The following is a 21,197-nucleotide window of genomic DNA, read 5'->3' as shown; positions in this document are numbered from 1 at the left end:
ACGGTAAAATTTCTCGAAATCATATCGGTTCTACTTCAATCATCTGATTTTTTTTTTCATAAAATTGACTCCAACACATCATTTTTTTTGGAAATACGATATTAGGTGATAACTTGAAAATTGTGAATAACATAATTTTTATGATTAAAGTTTTATTACCAGAGAAATGATAAACAGTATAAGAAATGATTTAAGATTATGGTCTACGGAAAACCGGCCATAATTGGAATACAGTTTAACTATATAGAACTAGCAGTAAAGTAACTACTTAAAAACATGAAGAAAATTTAGACATTCCTCCATCATTACAGTATAATACATATAAAGGAAAAGGAGTCAATTCAGCAGAAAATAGTAATCTCCTAATGACTAGCAATTCTGACGACATTTTGGGCTACCTCGAATCCTCGATTATTTTAAGACCTCGTCTATTGTAACAAATCGACCCAGCTCAATGGACACTTGTGCAGCGACTCCTATAGCCACAGAAATCAGCCCGTCTACTAGATCAACCTCAGGCGTCCGGGTGTCCTTATTTCTGATGGCATTCAAGAAGTTTAAGTGCTCCAAGAAGCTTGAACCATGATGCAATCCATCATATCTGTAATGTAATGTTTATTGAAAATTCTTTACTTTCTATTACCAAACCGAAATCAACATATTGTGCATGAAGCAAGAAGATTCAGAGATAGAATCGCTTACTTTATTCGTTCGTCTACCGTTTGTACAGTTTGCACATCGTCTCTGCCTGCTATTCGGGTGCCAAACCTTACGATGCTTTCTGGGACAAAGGCCTCACCCTGTAAGAAATTGTCACAGATTCAGGATTTTTATAACGAAATCATCAAATTGGATGTTGTGCTTAATTAATGGAGTTGAGTTTACTTTTAGGGTATCACCTTTCCGACATCCCCAACTACGGATATTTCTTGCTCGTTTTTGCTTCCTTCAGCAAACATGCACAGGTCAAGCATGCCCCGTGAACCATTTTCAAATTCCACGATAACATATGCGTTATCAATTATGTCGGGTACCTGTCTCCAGGTTAAATAGTTATACAGGTTCTATTAAACAAAATTCCTTCCGACAATTCCTCATAGTAGTTTCCTCAAGTCATTCATATCGTTGTACGGATTCAGTACACAATCAAAAAAATAATTACCTTTCCATCATAAACCTCGTCCTTGTGATTAACATCCATTGCCCCGGATGCCATCACGCGAATAGGATTTGCACCCACAAACAATCTCATGAGATCAAAGAAATGGCAGCACTTCTCCACTAAGGTCCCTCCTGTGTTAGCATTGAATCGATTCCAGTTCTTTACCTATGTATGCGCAATCAAATAGGATAAAATACCGAACAACAACGTGAGTTCCTGATTGGTTCGTAAAAATTGCAGCACCACTGACCTTAACCAAGAACGGAAATCTATGCTCTCTTATTGACACCATTCTGATTGGACCTAACTCTCCGCCCTTCACTATTTCTATCAGCTTGGCAACTGGAGGCATGTATCTGTACTCTAAACCGACTTGCACCATTATATCTGGTCTTATTTTGGCAGCTTCTATCACCTAAAAAATAAAACTAGAATAAAGAAGACTTATATTTGGCTTTATTAACATAAAAATTTCAGATCTATCGTCTTAAACTTAGGTACAGGCATACGGCCACCCATCAAATATAAGTGTTCTTATTCCATTACCCCAATGCCATTAAGTAGCTCCCACCTAAGTTGGGGTTTGGGAGTGTTGGATGTACACAACCTTACCGTTAATAATTATAAAACTAATAAAGAGGTGATTTCTGATCAACCCTTGGTAGCAAACGTCATTGATTTAATGATCCATGTGCTACTTCACATCAAATTTAAGTGTTCTGTATTTTAAAAATAAGCATCTTGGAGACTTGGACACTCGGATACATAAAGACATACAGTACCCATACCCATACTTGAGTCCAAACAATAAGGACAGTATCACAGAAACATAAACATTAAGCATTGTGATGCACAATATGAACATACAGCTCAATTTGCATGACGATGTATATAATGATCTTATGACCTCAAATAATACGTTAGTCGGACTCCAGAATAAAAAAGTGATGACGTTGGTCTAGAGTTTGGGCTCAAGGATCAACATGTCACCTATGCATTCCTTTTAGGAATACCAATAGTTCCATTCTTCAGTCTAGCTTGCAAGTGTTTATTTATCAGATCCTTTCAGAAAATGGGAAGCTATCTGTCATAACTTGTGATAAGGAATTTGATGACACAATTTGTATCCTTTCAATTACCAAACAAAATCTAGATATACATGGTAGTATGTAGACAGCTCCAAACACCAATGAGATGCAACTTGAGGAAAGGATCTAGTATGACACCAATCCAAATATAGGAAAAGCCATTTGAAAATCAGTCCATTTATAATCAAAGAAATTAGATTAGATAAAGGAAAATTTGACAATAATAATCCACCTTTCACCAATTCTCCTACACAATTCCACCTTTCAATTAATCATGAATGTTACTGTATATAACATATCATGAGGCTTCAACTATCAATTTATGAATTGGTTCCTTGACGTGGTATAAGAAGCCAACGTGACAACAGATCACGGGTTCGAATCTCAACCACCCCTCATTTATAGTGGAGTATTTAGTGTCAAGTATGAGAAGGGCTTTTGTTGCATCTACAATTCTAGCCCAAAGGGCTCTCGTGTGAGGGGGCGTGTTAGAGTATATAACATATCATGAGGCCTCAACCATCAGCTTAAGTTTTTGGTTAAATTGGTTCATTGACAAAGAATAATCTCAACTTTAGGGAGTGTTTTCAAGCAACCCACCTTTTTAAGATCAAAATCAACTACAAGCGTAAAGCTACAAGAGTATGCTCATCATTAGACTCATGAGACTGCATATATCTTTAGTACTGAAGTACCCCTCGACTTTGCCATGAACAATATATCATTACCCCAATGCCTATGCTGAGGTTACGACGTTGAATGTACCAACCTTATCCTTGTTAGTCATAACAAAAAACTTGTTGTATATGTTTTGATTCGGTGGTCGATTCCTGTGATAAGTCCAATTATTTGCATTGATTCTCATAATTTATACTCCTTTGTGATGGTTATTGCTAGTCATTTTGTGCTTATTTTGGAAGATTTATGCTACCTTAATCATTTTCGTTATTTATGCTGATTTTAAGAGGTTTTGATCGTTTATGATTTTGAAGACTATGAAGTTAAGTAGGATGGTTTGGGCTTGATTGAATAAGTTTGACAAAGAAGAGGAGCAAAATGCAAAAAATATCGAGATGAAATTTAATACATGTTCACTATTTTGAACATAATTTTTGATAGGAAAATCATATCGATGCAAGACTAGTGGAGTTGGAAAATAGACTTCAAGAATTTTCCAATGGTATATTATATGCTCAATTCTAAAACCCTAGCAAAAAATGGCGAACATTCGGAATTTGCTGAGATTTTCATGCACTCAACTTTTTCTTTGATTTTGAAAAAGCCTAGTCGGCTTTAGCCTCTTGAAAGGGATTTTGGCCGATTTTTTTTAGTTTGATTTGGTAAAACATTTTCTATTATTTTTCCTAATGATTTTCCTAGGTTAAAATTAGTTAAATTAGTTAATACACCGATTATGATTCATAAACAGAGGTTGTTTGAATGGACCTTTGTCAGCAAACATGATGTTTCATAAACATAAATTTGATGATGAAATAAATACCTGTTTGCAATGGGGTACAGTAGTACAGAGGGGTTTCTCCACAAGAACATGATGAGGTTTAGGATGAGTAATAATATCCATCAAAATTTCATAATGAGTCATATTTGGAGATGAAACAATCACTACATCACACAACCCACTATCCAACATCTCCATATGCCCTGAAAACACCTTCCAAATTACCCATTCAAACTTCAAAACCTAATCAACCAAAATTCTTAATTTCTAAAAGCTAGTAGAAAATATAGATAAGAATTGATACCTGAAGAGTCCAATTAAAGAAGTGGGCAAGATCAATGGCGGAATCAAGAGAAGGAGGGTGAGGATCAGCGATACAGACGACGGAGACGCCGTGATCACGGAGGTAGTAAAGGTTGATAAGGTGTTCTTTACCCATCATTCCTACTCCTATTATTCCGTATTTGACTGTTTTATTTTCTTCTTCTGGTATTGCTGCTTCCGCCATTGTTGTGTAGGTGTTGGTGCTTGAAAATTGAAATGGATATGGTTACTGGTATGACTAGCGGACTGGGTGTTCTGGTGGGAGTCGACAGTTGAGGCTTCCTTGAGTTTTAGTCTTGACTCTTAGACTACTTAGTTGGTCCCACCTGATTTGCCCAATAGTCTTGGGTTGAAATCTACTCAAATTAAAAGTGGGATTATTTTCAACACCACTTTTGATTTGGATTCGGATTTTACCTTTTCTGAACAGGGATTCTGACCTCTAACATAGTTGGATTATGAATTTTTTTTTTCAACAATCAAAATTTTCTAACATGAAGATTTAATTATACATGGAAATAATAGTGTCATTTAAATAGGTTACGATTTGCTCAAAATTTATGTACAATGAACAAGTACAGTTCAAGCAATTCAATTTAATATAACTCATATGTTACTTTTCTTCTTTAATAGGGTCTTATTTATCAAATTAATTTTGTAAAATGCTTATTTGTTAAAAAAAATTATAAAATAAGTTTACTTTTATAATATTTCAATAATTATTTTAACTATTACTCCTTCTGTTCTCATTTCATTTTTCCATTTACTTTTTTTTTTGAATTCCAATCAAAACTTAAAAGTTAAATAATTTTATTATAAATTTTAAAAATATAAAAAATTTATTAAAATTTTACACTATGTTATATAGATCATAAAAATTATAATTAGCATCTAATTCCAAAATACGATAAATTCTATATTAGAAAAACATTTGAAAACGTAAGAGTAATAGTTATATAGGCAAGTAAGCATTGCAAAGTTTAATCATAAACGGTAAAACGACTCAAGCATTGCTAATTGCTCGAAGAGGTGAACCGTAAAGTATCTTTTGAGAAGGAAAACACCACAACTCCAAAATGAAATTTAGGGTTCATGGAAGATTTCCAGCATTCAATCATTTCCATCGCATTTCAAATCTCAATGCTCTTCAATCTCGCTACTTCAATTCTTATCTCCTTAAGAAAATCCACACTTCTTCTTCAGCAAGAGCTTCCTTCAATGGGGGAAATGACAGCAGCAACTCTAATGGTTTCTTTCTCTGTTAATTTGATTGCAATTTTTTTTAATTGCAGAACTTTAATAGAAATGTATCTTTTTTTTTCTTTTTCTTTTTTTTTTGCAGGAAGTGCATATCTGTTACCAGGAGCAACTGTTGCTACCATTCTTATGCTTGGTGCTCTTCATGCTCGTCGTCTGTACGACGACAGAAAGGTCTTTAGTTTGATTTCAATTTTCTATTTATTTTCATGTGATTAATTAATTGTTGTTTTGTGATTCAATTTTTTTTATGCTACTAACGAACTTACGCTGTACTATGGGGGCTGAGCAAAATACAGATAACTTTTGGCCTTGTGAAATTTTGGGCCTAAACCAAGCAATTAAACTAAAAAATATGTAAACTCACTTAATGTAGAATATTTGAGGCTATTTGATTTATGCCAAATGCCGTTAAACTCATTATCATTACCCAGTATCTAGATTTACTACCTTGTTTGTAAAAGGTGCGAGGCGCTCCAAGGCGCTGATGGTCCCTATAGCCATCTGCAAAGGCTCTAGGCACCAGACGAATGTGCCCAAAACAAGTGTATAAATTAAAAATTCCACAAGAAAAGAACAGAAAGAAAAAGAGAAGAGACATAAGGATACCTACATTTACTAATTACTACCAAATGGTGTTTGTCCTCATCAATTGGACAAATTAGACTAAAACAAAAAGGCGTTATAACGTGTTTTGAGCCGCTCAAATTAGGTGCAATGAAATGTTACGACTTATCAGGTGCTCGCGTTGAGGATTTGCCTCACTCATCCCAATCAAAGCGCTAAACCCTTTGAGTGCTGGAGGTGCTAGCCTTAGGCGTGCGTCATACGGCATGCGGCGTGCCTAGCGAGCTTTCTAAAGCTAAGTTTATTACTGGCTACTGATAGGTCATATGTGTGTGTATGAGTCGTGACTTTATGTGTCTAAAATGTATGTTGATATTTTATTGTTAAATAGATTTTCTGTCTGACATATAATATGCTTATTGTAGGTAGAGGAAGCTAAAGAGAAAGGCGTAGAACCAGTATTCCAACCTGATGCAAAAGTGATGTACTCGTCACAATATCACATTGTTTGCTTGGCTTTTTACATGGATGTTGATCCAACATGATGCATATTGATACTTTTTTGTTATTTTTGTTTTTTCTTTGACTCTCAGGCTTCTTTTTTGAGGCTCCTACCTCTACGCACTATATCTCGAGTTTGGGGTTCATTGATGAGCACGGTGAGTTTCTGCAACCAGCTCATATTACTATACAAATTTTATATACTTTATAAGAACTGAAATACTTTGTTTCTCTTGCTCTATCATAATGCATTTATGAACTGTGAAGTTATATAAATGAATATTAAACTTTCACTTGCTTGATTTGCCTCAGGAACTCCCCGTACAAGTGCGGCCTTTTCTTTACAAAGCTTGGGCAAGAGCATTTCATTCAAGTAAGGTCATTTGCATTGTTTTCGTTCTGGTCTTTGCTACAGTGTGATGAATTTACTGTCTGTAATTATTCATATTAAGCTGTAAAAACAAAGATTCTATAGAGAAATTTATGCAAGGCTGTCACTTGCAGACCTAGAGGAGGTGGATTTGCCTTTAGAAGAATACCCTTCTATGAAAGATTTTTTTGTTCGGAAGCTCAGAGAGGGTTCTAGACCTATAGATAAGGAGCCTCAATGTCTGGTAACTGGTAACAGCTTCTTGGTTTCAATAGTTATATATAGTAACTTTTTCTTTATCTGTCCTGGATCATATATTGATGCTCGTCTTTGATGATGACAGATAAGCCCTGTGGATGCTACTGTTGTGAGATTTGGGGAATTGAAAGAACATGGAGGCATGATTGAGCAAGTTAAAGGTTTTTCCTATTCTGTGTCCTCTCTCCTTGGATTAAATTCTTTTCTTCCCATGGTCTCTGGAAAAGACGTGGATGAAAAGAGCAGTGAGGTGGATAATGGTCATGGGGATCAAATTAAGTCATGGTGGAGAGTGTCTTTGTCGTCACCTGAAATTCAGGATCCAGTACCTGCTCGGTGAGTGATTATTTAGACTATACAACTTAACATTTCTGATACTCTGTATAATTTCTTAGTGATTGCTTACTTTTACTCCTTGATAAGTACTTGTTATGGACCGACTTAGCCATAGAGATGATATTAATAATGGCAGAAGAAAAATATGAATGGATGTATCAATTAGAATGAATAGTGTAGATGACTGATTGTATGAATTGAAATGTAAAATGTATTTGTATATCGTGGATTGAATTTAACCTAAGAATGATTACAAAGGATAGTAGTCAAGTTTTCGAGAGGCTTGTTGTCTCCAAAAGAGTCATTAACTCATCTAAAATCTATTACACAATGAATGCCCTTCCCGTTCCTTTCCCCTTCAGTTAATACTTTTTTCCTCTACATATTATCCCCCCCCAACTAACTAATTACCAGGAATATTTATTATATTACCCGTAACAAGCCCTTCATGACAATATTCTTCAATAATCTATATACGTCTTTTGCATCCATATATTGTTGAGAGAAGAAATGTTTTGCATACTTAGCAGCTGAATAAACAAAGAGCTTTGCAACATTTGTTTGTTCTATTTATTACTTCTTTATGACCTTGCTTATCACTTATTTTCAGTTGAATTGTGTCAAGGTGTGCTCTTTAGCATGTTCAATGTTCAAAATCGCTGAACTTAGATTGGCAATCGTCTAGAATCTACCTTAAACCATTGTTGAAATTTAAGTGATTTCCTGATATATGTCTCTGGTCTTACCTATGAAATAATTTATGGTGAAGTGTGTTTGATGTCATACTCTATTCCTTTGAAGCTCTCAACTGCATAAATCTTCACATTTGCTGATAATGATGGTTTTCTTTGCAGTCCTATGAAAGGTCTTTTTTATTGCGTCTTGTACCTAAGGCCTGGAGATTACCATCGTATACATTCACCTTGTGACTGGAATATTCTTGTCCGCAGACATTTTTCAGGTGACTCAAATTCAATTTGTTTGTAGAAATGTATTTCTAGAGAAAGTTTTGAATGTGTTGATATACAATTTAAAAATTTAAAATTTGAACTACAATTGATCACCTATGCATCTGTTGATAATATGATATCTAATCTAGTTCTGTGTCTTTTAGCTATGCCTATAAGTATGGGAGGTAAATTTTGAGATTATGTCTCATAAAAAACATAAATGTTAACCCTCAGATGCTTCATTCTGTTTTAATAAACAAAATCTTTCAAGAAGTGGTAAATTTTGAGATTTATGTCTCATAAAAAATATAAATGGTAACCCTCAGATGCTTCATTCTGTTTTCATAAACAAAATTTTTTAATAAAGCTTCTCCTACAATGTGAAGTTTAAATAGTTGACAATGGCTTTGCATTGTATGTGCTCTAGTTGTGTTGTCTTCAAACGTAAAGGATTCTGGCTAGCTGGTTATCTGCTAAATGGGTTGTCTCTTGGCTGACCCTAACTTGAGTTAAGTTTAAAGCATACAAGACCGTATCTTCTTTTCTTGGATGTTAAGCATGTTGTGTTCTGCTTGATTCACTTATATCACCTTCAAATAATTTTGTGTTGTATATTTCTGGTTAAATCTGGCAAGTTCATTTGCTGATCTAACTTAAAAAGTTGGTCTTTTTTTTCAAATGAAGTTGGTAATTTTAAAATCAACTGACTTGAACAAGTATTGCTGTCATTTCGACTTCTGCTATTAATATTTTGATCCCATTGTCGCTTTACTTACGTAGTTGATTCTGATCATAAGAGTCATTTATTGTTACAGGTCGTCTTTATCCAGTAAATGAGCGCGCTACTAGAACCATCAGAAACCTCTATGTTGAAAATGAAAGGGTATGCAGACTTTTAGATTTTCATAACTTGTATTATTGCACACTAATTAAGAAAGAATGTCTTGTTTCTTAAATCAGGAGATGTTTCTGGAGTAAAAATTGCTTTTACTGCATATGTCATAGGCAGTTGATGCCTTAATTTTTTACTGATTTGTTGTGGGTGAAGGGAGCTGAATAACAGAGTTGTTGCCTTATTTTCTTGATGACTTGTAGAAGCTTAGCAATGGGTGATAAATAGTAGTTAGTGTTATGAATACATAGTAATTTTTTTAGAAATGTAATGTCTTGTTGTAAAGTTTGCTTGTCATCGAAAGTCTAATATAGCAGCCAGCAGGACCTTTAACCATACACTTGAGAGATTAAGTTAGGTTTTGCACTGCTATCAAATTCAAGTCATGTCAGTTTCTGCAAACACACTGTTTCCTGATCATGTATCATAAGTTGTGTGTTGAAAATCATTAGACATAGCTGCTGCAGACATGACGTCTTTTCCTAAACCAAGTGAAATTATTTGTATCTGATTTTTTCACGTTTTCTGAATAAAAGTGTCTGTTTTCTGGTCATCTGCTGTCTGTCATTTCAGGTTGTTTTGGAAGGTCAGTGGCAACAAGGGTATCTAGCACTTGTGGCTGTCGGTGCTACAAACATTGGTTCAATTGAGGTGATCTTAATTTTATTCTAATTATTTTATGCTTGAAATCGGATCGTTATATTTGGAATGTTTTATGGAAGATCTCCCTCAACCAAAGAAAATGAAGGCCCTCACCTTAATTAAATCTCAAAACTACCCTTGTTTGATTAAGGGCCCAAGGCTAAATAGCTTTTTTTTGACACCAAAATCCTTAAGTCATGATCCTAAATTCTTAATACAAATAAATTGAAATCTTATTTGAATTTGCAAATTAAAATTCCCCCAACCCCTCCTGCAATCTACCTGTATCTGCTTCACTTTGCCTCCTAGCGGCTGGCATTGTATATTTCACGGAGAACCTTGTGTTTTGTCGCTGTGAGTTTCCTGAGCCGTGTTGAAGAGAAGGGGAATCTGTGGTTGGAAGTTTGGAACTCATTTTTGTTAGAGCGCTGTGAGTTTCTTGAGCTCTGAAGTATTGGGGATGACTGTTGGTGCAAGAAAAAAAGAGGGTGGAGATGCAAGTTGCAAGTTGCAACCATGTAAATAGGCGATGTCAGGGCCAGTTTGAGGGGAATGATGTAGTTTAGTTATTTTTTCAATGTTACTTCAGGTTATTTTGAGAATGAAGCACCACTTTGTTGGTTTTCACTTTTTATTTGTCAAACAACATAGTTAATTTGGTTCCTTTGGCTTACTTTGCCCATTTAGTTTGCCATGAAATTCGTACATGCTAATAGCCTGATTGGTAAGACCTGCTATATCTAATAAGAATTTGTTCTATGCTTTTAAAGTCCTATTGCTTAGAAGCTTAAAAGTAGCCATATTTAATCCTGATAGGCAATTGCTGCATATTTAGATAACACTGACCAATTTTAAGTTGTCAGTCAAATTTGACTTGCTTCCTTGAATTGCAGCTATACATTGAGCCAGAGCTACGAACAAATCGACCTAGCAAAAAGTTACTACCATCAGCTCCACCTGACGAGCGTGTGTATGAACGAGAAGGTGTTGGCTTAATGGTTAAGAAAGGGGAAGAGGTTAGAAACGAAGCTGATTTTTTTTTTTCTAAAACTAGTTCACTCTAGATTGTCTTAATTTGAAAGATACACTAGTCAGTTTTTTTGTATTTGATATGGTAACCCGTTTTCCTTTTAAAGTCTCATTTTGTGCGGTTTTTAGACGGTCTACATCTGTGTTCATTCCAGAATGTGTTTTGGAACCACTCACTAGTATCTTGATGATCAAATTTGTGTTCATTTTGTCGAAATTATCAGGTTGCAGCTTTCAACATGGGGTCAACAGTCGTCCTTGTCTTTCAGGCTCCAGCAGCCAATTCATCGAAAGACAACTCTTCAACAGACAACTTCAGATTCTGTATCAAACGTGGTGATAGAATTCGCATGGGGGAAGCCCTTGGGAAATGGAACGATTCACAGAATTAAGAATGAAAGATTGAAAGCCAAGCTGCGTTTTGAAGCCTGTGAGCCTTTGACTCCTGTGAGCTGAGGGGAATTATAGTGTACACTGAACTCAATCAATGGCTTAGAAATTGTTCATGGAATTTTTGGGATATGAGACGAGCTTTACTAGCAAAGAATATGATCTCCATTTACAATGTAAATGTCTGTTTTTATCCCGAAATTAGTAGATTGCTTTGTGCTTCTTTTTATATCAGTATATGAGATGGGATTTCCAAATTTGGAACCATTAGGAACTCATTTTGATGAAATTTTGATAGATTATGTGCATACAACTGCAGTGTCAGTCAGTCATTATAAGAGGTTAGCAAGAGTTATGCATTCTACTTATGGTTTCTCATAAGAAGCATCTATGCAAGAGCTTGAGTTTGGACAACATGCCCATGTCCACAAAACGTGCCATGAATGTAAGCTTATAAACCATTTCAAACATAGAAACACGTAATACCAAAGTAGCAAGTGTGATAGCAACTAGCAAGCACCACAGTGCTAATTCACTAAGACCATCAATCCTGTTTAGTTGCTCGTTCTGCTCAAAATGTACTTCGAATTATATACTTTCAGCAATACAGAGTTGAAAAAAAGTTGTTTCTGTAAGTCTGACACTCTGACCATAGCAACCCCCACAAAAAAGCGCCCAATACACCAAACCCTGACCCCTCGAATTCAAGTGTTTTGCTCATACACATGGTTTAAGTAATACAAATGTGCAAATAACTGGAAACGACTACTTTCCTGAAGAAACAAAGCTACTTTTTTTAGAGTCTGACCATGGCCACCCAAGTGCACCACCAGACAGTCGAGGAAGATTTCAGACACCAGCAAGGTCGTAAATAAAGAGGTTCAATTAGTTGAGCAGCTATATCAGTCCTAAATAGTAATGTGTCTTTCAGAGATATTGAGATTCCAATATCAAACATTTCTGTTTGAAATGAGAGCTTTTGAAAAGAGATGTTGCACAAGTAAATTTCAAATGTCAATGCCATGTTCCACAGAAAAGCTTAATGCATAAAAAGTGACATGGCTTTCCCCTACTAAAGCAAGATTCCAGCAAAAATTTCAACATTCGACCTTAATGGGGTGTAGAGGAAGACAATTATGCACAAGTAAATTGGAGTCATCAAGATTCATAGAACAATTTTCAAATCAAGCTAAAGAAACAGATAATGCTTAATTCGATAACATTGTTCAAAAAACTCATCTAAAAGAATCAATAACTCCATACATTTACAGGACTACTATCCAGATCAGTCAGTTCATTACATTACTCATTTACTTGTGTTCTTCAATACGCTGAATGAAATCTATATCTCCTCCAAGATCAAAATTGCTCTATATTAAGCCCTTGTTCCTGAAAATACAACCAAATCACTCTTAAATTCTTTCTAAGATACTCCTATGAAAGTACAATCCAAAACCTAACCGAAATTCAAATAAATCAAATAAATCAAATTTAGCCCAACAAGCACCAATCAAAATGCTAACTAGCTATGCCTATATATTACTCAAACTCCTTATTTAGACTCGAATAAGTATGTTGAATACTCGGTCATAGATAAGACAATTCAATACTATCTATGCCTATGTTACTCGAACTCATCATTTTAACTCAAATAAGTATGTTGAATACTCAGTCATTGACAAGACAGTTCAATACTAGCTATGGTTATGTTACTCGAACTCATCATTATGACTTGAATAAGTATGTTGAATACTCGGTCATAGGTAAGACAATTCAATACTAGCTACGCGGCTATGCCTATGTTACCGAAACTCCTCATTTTGACTCGAATAAGTATGTTGAATACTCAGTCATAGGTAAGACAGTTCGATACTAGCTATGCGGCTATGCCTATGTTACTCAAACTCCTCATTTTGACACGAATAAGTATGTTAAATATTTTAATACTCGGTCACAGGTAAGACAGTTCAATACTCCATTTTACGTCAAAATATGATTTCCTTTACCCTTAAAATAGCCGAATCTAACACTTAGACACCTACATTGCATACCCGTAACAGACATGAATTCTCGAGTGCAAGTAGCATAGCGAATCAGCCCCAATTTACAAAAAATACAATTCAAATCCAATTTCACAAAAGTCCAAAGCAATGAATGTAACAATACAAAATCAAGTGATCAAACAACACATAGATCTCAACAAATTATCAAATATTCTTGAAATTTATAATTAACTCACCAACAAAAGTCAAAAATCCTAATTCTACAAGAATTACATAAAAAGAACACAAAATCACACAAATATCAAACAAAATTACCATAACTCTTGAAAAAACAACCAAGAGAGGAATAAATACCTACGTTTGTTTAGAGAAAGAAGAGGAAGAAGGAACCCGTTTGTTGCGAAACATCATGTAACCCATAGGCAATACAACGCCGATCATCAACACTGTTGCTCCGATCAAGTACCTAATTGGGCTTGGTGGTTCTACTTCTATCAATTTCGCTACCTGTTTGTTTAACAATACCAATTTATTTTACCCATTTTCAAAATTAGTCACAGATTTAATCGGTTATTGTCAAAATGATAAGAAATAAGAACAAGAGAGAATAGATGAATTACAGGCATTGTTGAGGATCGAAATCAACTGATAGATCTGGAGTGTTGAATTCTGATGCTTGAAGGACTGGAATTTGGATCGTAAATTGTGATTGACGATGCTGAAAGAAGGAAGGTGGAAGGATGCAGCACCCAAATTAGTTGGGTTTTGAGCTTGGGTGGGTTTTGTTAGTTTCGGATCTGGATCTAATTGATTGTTTCCGACTAAATTGGGTAAAAACTAAAGACTAAAGATTAAACATCGAATGGATTGTAAAGGCATAAAAATGGGAATAGCAAATTGCTTTATGAGATATATTATAGTGTTGACTAATATTTATCCTATGCATGCTCGTTACTGTTATCCTAATTTTCCCAATTTTTTAAAAATTGCTATACTTCATCTATTTTTTTTTTTTTTTAAAAAATTTAATTGATTATAATTAAAAAAGCATATATTAAAGAAGTTACTCTTTTAATTTCCCTCCCCCAGCACCTAAAGATAAAAAACGATATATATCTTTTTAGCTGGCATGAGTGCTATCAAGATAGATGATAAAATACAATCTAAGTTTTGATATGAATGAATTGAAAGAATGACGGTAGGGATAACTTTGTGAAAGTAATTGGATAAAGATAAGTGTCCTCTCCATATAGATTAGATTCCGTTTTCACAATGACTTATGTAATTCTACACTAGAGAAGTCGAATTTTTGTTGGTTGAGAAAAAACTTTAAATAATAATATTTCAAGGATACTCCTACCGTTATTATTTAAATAAATATCACTTTTAATAATATGATCATACTTTCTCTGTTCTATTATATTTTCTACATTTGACTTTTTATGCAATTAAATATATGATCATTTGTATATTAAACTATACACATCTAAAAATTATAAAAAGTTAATATTACGAAAACATGCAATTAGATAATTTAAACAAAATCCCACTTGACTATATTTTTTCTTACACATTAGCCGGAATATAGTATAAATAAACTTAAATAATGAATTGTATCAATAATTATAAAATAACAAGTATTTTAGAACGGAAAAAATATTTTTGATTCTTACCTAGCATTTTCTTTCCTTGGGCTTAACATGTAAAGGAAAAATACAATTTGGTTAATGCAGATGTAAGAGAAGGAATAATAATTCTTTACAGGCAAGAGAAGGAAGAATAAAGCTTTCTTTCATTACTTCTTCCGCAATATCAAATTTAATTCAATTTAGTCCAATTTGGTTAAAGTGAACATGGATCAATTCTAATATAAATATTTTAATTTTTAACCATGTAAGAGAAATAAGAGTATGAAAAAAAAAGCTAATGAATTAATAATGACATGATTTGAAAAAAAAAACATCTACTCCATAACTTATCAGTAATATACATAATCATAGGTTCTATGAGTGAGATACATTAGGTACGTATGATGATAATGAGCCAAAATCGATCTCTATGCACATTTATCTCGATAAGGTTTTCTCATTTGACATTAAGGTGTTGTAACGAGTGTTCAACTTCTTCAATATAACCTACTTTGTCTAACATATTTTGAATCCCATCAACCCATTGCTGCTTATGAACCTTGCTCTTGCACTTGAACTCTAAAAACCCTTGTGCTGTTTTAAGTCCAAAATACGCATCTACATTATCTCTTTCTTTTCTAAACGGCCATGAATTTGTCTGATCACAAACTCCGTAAATTAGACCTGTCAAAACGAACGGACGTAGTTTCATATTACAACCTTTCACTTGTTAAATAAGCTGAACTTTTGGTTTTGACATAGTAATATTTAGCTTACATTTATCCTTCTTCGAAAATGCACCTCCTACATGTTTGCTTTTTAGTTTAAGTATGACCTGTACCAAAGTTTCGGAGTATGTCAGAAAAGTTACGAAAAAGGTTGATTTGATAGAGAAATTGACATTAATAATTAAATTTATTGCTTATCTACTGAAAATAATTTTTAATATTTTGATTATTATATGTGTCAAGTACCAACTCAATTAAAATTTTAAGTTGATGGTTTGAAGCAGCGTGGTATGTTATATACAATAACACGCTCCCTCACAAAAACCCATTTGGGCTAGAAGCCTATAACTGTGAATACTGCACAAATCCTACTTATACCTTACGCTGGATATTGCACTTTAATTAGGGGGTGGTTGAGATTCAAACCTTTACCTTTTGCCACACTGGCTCTGATATCATGTTAAGAAACCAATTCGACCAAAAGTTTAAGCTAATGGTTTAGGGCCTCATAATATGTTGTATACTCGAATAGCATGTATCACTGAAAATATACTCGAACTTAAATAATCACATTTTATGTGATCGCATACCTGTGATTTTTTGTTGATGTAGATTGTGACTTGCTTCCATCGTAAACCACCTGAAGATTTTCAAAACCATAGTTGATTATTTTTATTATAAGATTAATTAGCAATTTTTCTGATAGAACAAAAAATAATTAATGAGATTAATTATTAGCATGTACTTCTGATCTGTACCAGCTACTGCTAAAGTTAATTAATTTATTAGCTGAAATAATTTTTTAAAAATATTCTGAATAAATGTTTTGTTAGATTGCAAGTCATGGGTGTTTAATCAGATTGGATTTTATATATTAAAAATAGGTTGAATTAATTATTGTGATTTAATATATTCATACCTACCTTTTGAAATGACATGCATCCAACTGGAGTGTGTTCATTAAGAGTTCATGGACAACATGTTCTTTACTCCATTTAGGTCAATCAACAAATCTACTCTAATTAGACTAGAAAAATAAACACCATAATTTCACCACACCTGTGTGGTCAAGTGGCTTTGACCTAGTCTCTAATCTAGCAAGACTTGAGGGTTCGGATATAAACGTTATTTACAACTTCACGTAGATTTAAAATGCACATGATATAACGATTCATTTTACTATAAATTTTATAAAATTTGATATCAAATAACTATAAATTAGAATGAACATGGGTTTTATTTGAGGTGTTCGAAACAGACCCGGCGATTTGATATTCACCTGACCTTGTAATCGAACTCGATTTTACCCGACTTCAAAATGAATTTAAAATTATATACAAATCGTTATCGACACAAGACCTGATCTTAAACCGACCTAAAACATTTGACTCAAAATTGATCCGATGATTCTAATGAACACCTCTAGATTTGATAAAAACTAGAAACATTAATTTAATAAAATAAAATGTATACCTTTTCTTGTGTGTTGCATTAGTTCACCAACACAAGGGAATTTTTGCTCTTCAGGTTCACTGTGGTAAGGATCAAGGCTATTAACATCTCCTAGACCTTTATCATAAGGACTAATAGCTGCGTTTCGCTTTGCATCTTTTGGCAATCTTGCCCTTAGTGCTGATTCTGCTCTCAATGCTGCAATTAGGACAGTAAAGTCAAATAAAATTAATAATATCCGACATATAAATATTAGAACAACAATAATGTCAAAGTATGAATTCCAAAAGATTAATTGTGTCGACTATTTAAGCTAATAGTTCAATTCAATTGGTCTTCCACGTTAATTTTTTCTCCATTTATTTTTATTTTCACCATCTCAACTTGTAATTCTTAATCATTTATATCTTTTTTTACTCTTCAAATACCAAAAGCACTGCTAAAAAATTGTTATAATTGATATTGTATAGGAGTATAACATATCATAGTCAGCCGCCTTATAAGAATTCAATCAATTTAAGCTTTTGATTAAGTAGATTCTTTGATATCTGAACCTATTATACGCAACTCTCACGAGTTCAAATCTCATTTACCCCTCATTTCAAGTGGAACCTTTAACATTACATACGATGAGGTTATATGCTACATACACACTTTTAGCTTAAATGGCTCTTATGTGAGAGTAGAGATGTTCAAAACAAACCCGATGACCAGACGTTATAATTAATCCCGATTCGACCCGACGTCATAAAAACAAATTTGCAATTATGTAAAAATCAATATGGACACAAAATTTGAACCGACCCAAAACACTTTATCCGAAATGAATCGAATGACCCAAATGAATACCTCTATGCGAGAGGATGTGCTAGATTATATAACATCTCTGTTAAATTAAGTTGGACTTATTGTGAATGTCAGCAATTATTAGGAGAAAACACAAGGTGCACACACTTCACACGCCAAGGCATCCCAAAACCATATGACAATGGAAAAAAGGACTCCAATAACTTATAAAATGTGCACACCATCTTTATTTGTCGATGTGGGATAAACAATCCCAACAATATCATAAGACTTCAACCATTAGCATTTGGTTGAGTCCTTTCACTAACAATAATAGAATAACTTGAGTTAGTTACTGATAATTATACCAGTTGCAGCAGCTGCAGTTAGAGTCATTAGATCACCAGGGCTCTTAATATCTACAGCTGATCGAACAACAGAGGCAACCCGTTCATGATCAGCTCCCGCTTGCTCAGAAATCTCGATACAATGCGAGGCTAAGAGCTCAGTGGCTGATGCAATTGCGCGGCCCATTTTGGAAGCCGAGGAGCAAGTTTCGGAAGCAGCAACAGCAGCAAGTGCTGTTGCAAGACCTGCAATTGACAGAGCAGCATGCATATGTGCATTTTCTGCTCTTTCCCTATCCTTTTTCCTGAATGAATTTTGCTTTGATTTTGAGTCTTTGTGATGATGAAACCATTTCCCGATTCCCCCGATTCGACGATTGGAAACATTGTTCTTAGTTTTATCCACCTGCTAAGATTTGATTATAGAAAGATTCCATGAATAAATTTGCAAATTGAATTGACACTGGCTGAGTTTTCAGAATTTATAGCAGTATTAAAATGAGATAAAATAGACTTTAATAAAAAATTAAGAAAAAATTATCAGAATAATACAACTTTTTGCTTATTTTCCTACAATAATACCAATTTTTGAGTAACTATTAATAATACCAACTTAGGGGTGTTTCCCTAGAATATTACTTATATGTTAAAAATTAATTTATAGGAGATTATATGACAAAAAAAATTGGTAAGTTAGCTAATAAACTAAAGTTGGTACTCCCTCCATTCTTTTTTGATCTTTCATCCCACTTTTACTCCTTAAAATCCCCCTTTTCTTTTAATGTACCCATTTTCTTTTATTTATAATTATTTTCTCTCTCATACTTTCAATACAATCATTACTTCACACTACTATTTAATTAAAATAATACCCACTACAACCTCATACTTTCAATATAATCATTACTTCACACTACTATTTAATTAAAATAATACCCGCTACAACCCAAAGATTCTATCTTCCTTAATATGTGTGAAAAACCCAAAGTAGAAGATCAAAAAAGAACGGAGGGAGTATTATTTTAGGAAAATAACACCCCTAAGTTATTATTACTTATGGATAATCAAAAGTTGGTACTATTGTAAGAAAATTAACGAAAAATTGTATTATTCACGATAATTTTTTCAAAAATTAATTAAGCTCAATTGGAGATATATCAAATAATTATTTCAAATAAGTTCTAGGGTTGCTTTAAATTTATATATACTGAAAATGAATTGCTAGATTATTATGGTGGAAATTCAGAAATGTCATCAAATTCGCATATCTCTACAATAAATTAGATGATTATCTTAATGCTTGGCACAACATTTTTTGTTGTAATCTGGGAAGAATTTAGGTCCGGGTTGTCTAGACTATAAATACAATGATTTAATATTAAATCCAGTATTGATATATAATTAATTGTGTAACATTTAAAATAGTAAATGATTAAATTCAATCGAGTTGATTCGTAAACCTAAATTTAATTTAAATTTGCCTCAAATATAAATAATTTTACTTTCGTAATAATTGCAATTTCCATTAACTATTCATCACTTTAAAGGAAATGACATAAAAAAGTAAAATCAATACGACAATCCTATTTCATTCATTTTGCTATGTTTTTTTTTAAAAAAAAAAAAATTTATTCAAATATAGCAATCTGACTTGAACGAAAGGCATAATAAATTAAAGATCCATCATTTTGAGAAGTAATTAAAAAGAAAAGAAAGAAACTTACAAGATGAGGAGGGGAAGTGAAAGATGGTTGTGAAAAGAAAGTGGGGTTGTCAGCATGATGCTTGTCAAGAAGGAAATGCTTATGCTTATTTGCAAGAGCTTTTGAGATTTCTTCTGCTGAAACACTCCATGATCTTGATAAAAATTCCATTGGCTCTTTTGGTGTTTGTGGTTGAATTATTAATGGTAATGATTTTGCTTCTTTTAACTCTTCTTCCATACTTTCTACTTCTCCTAATGTACCCAACTTGTTCTTCCAACTTACATATTCACCATTATTCTCCATTTTCTTTTTTTATTTTTCTAGATTTTACTAATATTTGAAACTTCAAATAATAATAATAATAATAATAATAATAATAATAATAATAATAATAATAATAATAATAATAATAATAAATGTTCCTTAATTAGTTGTACCAGCTAGCTGATTCCTGTGAAAGAAAATTCAAATAATAAGATAATTTGAATAATACCCAGAAGTCAGATTTGATTCACCAAAAAATGTTTTAAAAAATGTAAGATTGTTCAATATTTGAGGATGAAGAAGATCTTGAACACAATGAATAAGAAAACTAAGTATATTTTGAAGGTTTCAAATGTGCAAGTTTGAGTGAATAAGTGGTAGTGTGGTACCCATGTATGATAAAATGATTTTTTAAGCTCAAATTTGGCGACAATCTGTCTCTAAATAAGTTCATTTTATGTAGTAAATAATTTTAAAATATAATTGAACTTAATTAAACTGGTTTTTATAAATCTGTTAACTCGTATATATAGATGAAATAATCATAATCATAGAAAAATAAAAAAAAATGCTAAAATTTAGTGAATTTAACAAGAACATAAAACAATGATATTGAAAAGAAAAAACCATAAAATGAAAAAATCATTAGTTTTCATGTAAGTTGTAAGAGTAATACCAACCTTTTAGAACATAATACCACAAAACACTTCAATTGAATATATGCCTAGTTGGGTAGGAGGTATATGTATATATATATATATATACCCACTTTGTTACGTCAAACAATAAAACAAAGTGTAAAAAGCTATGACAAAATCCAATAATAAAGTTAATTGAGAAAATAAATTTTAAAATATAAATTAATGAATAAATAAATTTTGGGAAAGAGAAGAATGAGTGAGATTAAAGAGAGAAAGAAGATTATAGATTAATCAAAGTATAATTAATTAGAATTAGTACACAAAAGAAGGATTATTATTATAAGGAAGCAAACAAAGGATAATGAAATGTTGCGGGTAAAGTGGAGCAATGCTCCACTACGCTCGTGCATCTATGCG

The 21,197-nt window shown here is 33.1% G+C and overlaps 4 protein-coding genes across 9 annotated transcripts; 1 reads left to right on the top strand and 3 right to left on the bottom strand.

Moving 5' to 3' along the window:
• Nucleotides 1-123: 123 nt before the first annotated feature.
• LOC130800831 (uncharacterized) lies at nucleotides 124-4,484 on the bottom strand. Of its 3 annotated transcripts, none has more exons than XM_057664529.1 (7): nucleotides 4,014-4,484; nucleotides 3,752-3,922; nucleotides 1,413-1,577; nucleotides 1,163-1,327; nucleotides 900-1,034; nucleotides 703-800; nucleotides 124-601 (listed from the first exon to the last, which is right to left on the bottom strand). In XM_057664529.1, exons 1-7 carry the CDS (start codon nucleotides 4,215-4,217, stop codon nucleotides 412-414), a joined length of 1,128 nt encoding a protein of 375 aa, XP_057520512.1. In that variant the 5' UTR covers nucleotides 4,218-4,484; the 3' UTR covers nucleotides 124-411. The 3 variants fall into 3 exon arrangements, with proteins under 3 accessions (XP_057520512.1, XP_057520514.1, XP_057520513.1); XM_057664531.1 differs by having other exon boundaries at nucleotides 3,752-3,912; nucleotides 4,014-4,154; XM_057664530.1 differs by lacking the exon at nucleotides 3,752-3,922 and having other exon boundaries at nucleotides 4,014-4,446.
• Nucleotides 4,485-5,011: 527 nt separating this feature from the next.
• LOC130801331 (phosphatidylserine decarboxylase proenzyme 1, mitochondrial) lies at nucleotides 5,012-12,056 on the top strand. Its single transcript, XM_057665160.1, has 12 exons — nucleotides 5,012-5,281; nucleotides 5,376-5,464; nucleotides 6,283-6,336; nucleotides 6,451-6,516; nucleotides 6,671-6,731; nucleotides 6,863-6,972; nucleotides 7,072-7,322; nucleotides 8,177-8,283; nucleotides 9,088-9,155; nucleotides 9,738-9,815; nucleotides 10,700-10,822; nucleotides 11,060-12,056. Exons 1-12 carry the CDS (start codon nucleotides 5,110-5,112, stop codon nucleotides 11,225-11,227), a joined length of 1,347 nt encoding a protein of 448 aa, XP_057521143.1. The 5' UTR covers nucleotides 5,012-5,109; the 3' UTR covers nucleotides 11,228-12,056.
• A 252-nt stretch (nucleotides 12,057-12,308) lies between these two features.
• LOC130801332 (uncharacterized) lies at nucleotides 12,309-14,144 on the bottom strand. 2 transcript variants are annotated; one of them, XM_057665161.1, is made up of 3 exons: nucleotides 13,849-14,144; nucleotides 13,587-13,735; nucleotides 12,309-12,614 (listed from the first exon to the last, which is right to left on the bottom strand). In XM_057665161.1, the coding sequence occupies exons 1-3, from the start codon at nucleotides 13,852-13,854 to the stop codon at nucleotides 12,596-12,598; spliced, it is 174 nt and encodes a 57-aa protein (XP_057521144.1). In that variant the 5' UTR covers nucleotides 13,855-14,144; the 3' UTR covers nucleotides 12,309-12,595. The 2 variants fall into 2 exon arrangements, with proteins under 2 accessions (XP_057521144.1, XP_057521145.1); XM_057665162.1 differs by having other exon boundaries at nucleotides 13,583-13,735; nucleotides 13,849-14,136.
• Nucleotides 14,145-15,103: 959 nt separating this feature from the next.
• Nucleotides 15,104-20,869, bottom strand: LOC130801627 (VAN3-binding protein). Of its 3 annotated transcripts, none has more exons than XM_057665502.1 (7): nucleotides 20,820-20,869; nucleotides 19,894-20,326; nucleotides 18,191-18,578; nucleotides 17,058-17,234; nucleotides 16,175-16,224; nucleotides 15,634-15,691; nucleotides 15,104-15,540 (listed from the first exon to the last, which is right to left on the bottom strand). In XM_057665502.1, exons 2-7 carry the CDS (start codon nucleotides 20,176-20,178, stop codon nucleotides 15,314-15,316), a joined length of 1,185 nt encoding a protein of 394 aa, XP_057521485.1. In that variant the 5' UTR covers nucleotides 20,179-20,326; nucleotides 20,820-20,869; the 3' UTR covers nucleotides 15,104-15,313. The 3 variants fall into 3 exon arrangements, with proteins under 3 accessions (XP_057521485.1, XP_057521487.1, XP_057521486.1); XM_057665504.1 differs by having other exon boundaries at nucleotides 18,191-18,575; XM_057665503.1 differs by having other exon boundaries at nucleotides 19,894-20,842.
• Nucleotides 20,870-21,197: the final 328 nt, after the last annotated feature.

The sequence above is a fragment of the Amaranthus tricolor genome, chromosome 15 (genome assembly GCF_026212465.1).
Source record: "Amaranthus tricolor cultivar Red isolate AtriRed21 chromosome 15, ASM2621246v1, whole genome shotgun sequence".
Taxonomy (NCBI): domain Eukaryota; kingdom Viridiplantae; phylum Streptophyta; class Magnoliopsida; order Caryophyllales; family Amaranthaceae; genus Amaranthus; species Amaranthus tricolor.
The sequence above is the reverse complement of the archived record's forward strand: the minus strand, read 5'-3'. Positions and strand labels throughout refer to the sequence as shown.

Coding starts and splice junctions, on each gene's coding strand:
- LOC130800831 (XM_057664529.1), bottom strand. CDS start 4,217: ATGGCGGAAGCAGCAATACCAGAAGAAGAAAATAAAACAGTCAAATAC. Junction 801..899: donor TAGTTGGGGATGTCGGAAAG/GTGATACCCTAA, acceptor AATTTCTTACAG/GGTGAGGCCTTTGTCCCAGA. Junction 602..702: donor ACGGTAGACGAACGAATAAA/GTAAGCGATTCT, acceptor ATTACATTACAG/ATATGATGGATTGCATCATG.
- LOC130801331 (XM_057665160.1), top strand. CDS start 5,110: ATGAAATTTAGGGTTCATGGAAGATTTCCAGCATTCAATCATTTCCAT. Junction 6,732..6,862: donor GGCAAGAGCATTTCATTCAA/GTAAGGTCATTT, acceptor TGTCACTTGCAG/ACCTAGAGGAGGTGGATTTG. Junction 10,823..11,059: donor TGGTTAAGAAAGGGGAAGAG/GTTAGAAACGAA, acceptor CGAAATTATCAG/GTTGCAGCTTTCAACATGGG.
- LOC130801627 (XM_057665502.1), bottom strand. CDS start 20,178: ATGGAGAATAATGGTGAATATGTAAGTTGGAAGAACAAGTTGGGTACA. Junction 17,235..18,190: donor AACTGCAGCTGCTGCAACTG/GTATAATTATCA, acceptor TCCTAATTGCAG/CATTGAGAGCAGAATCAGCA. Junction 16,225..17,057: donor AATGCAACACACAAGAAAAG/GTATACATTTTA, acceptor GAAAATCTTCAG/GTGGTTTACGATGGAAGCAA.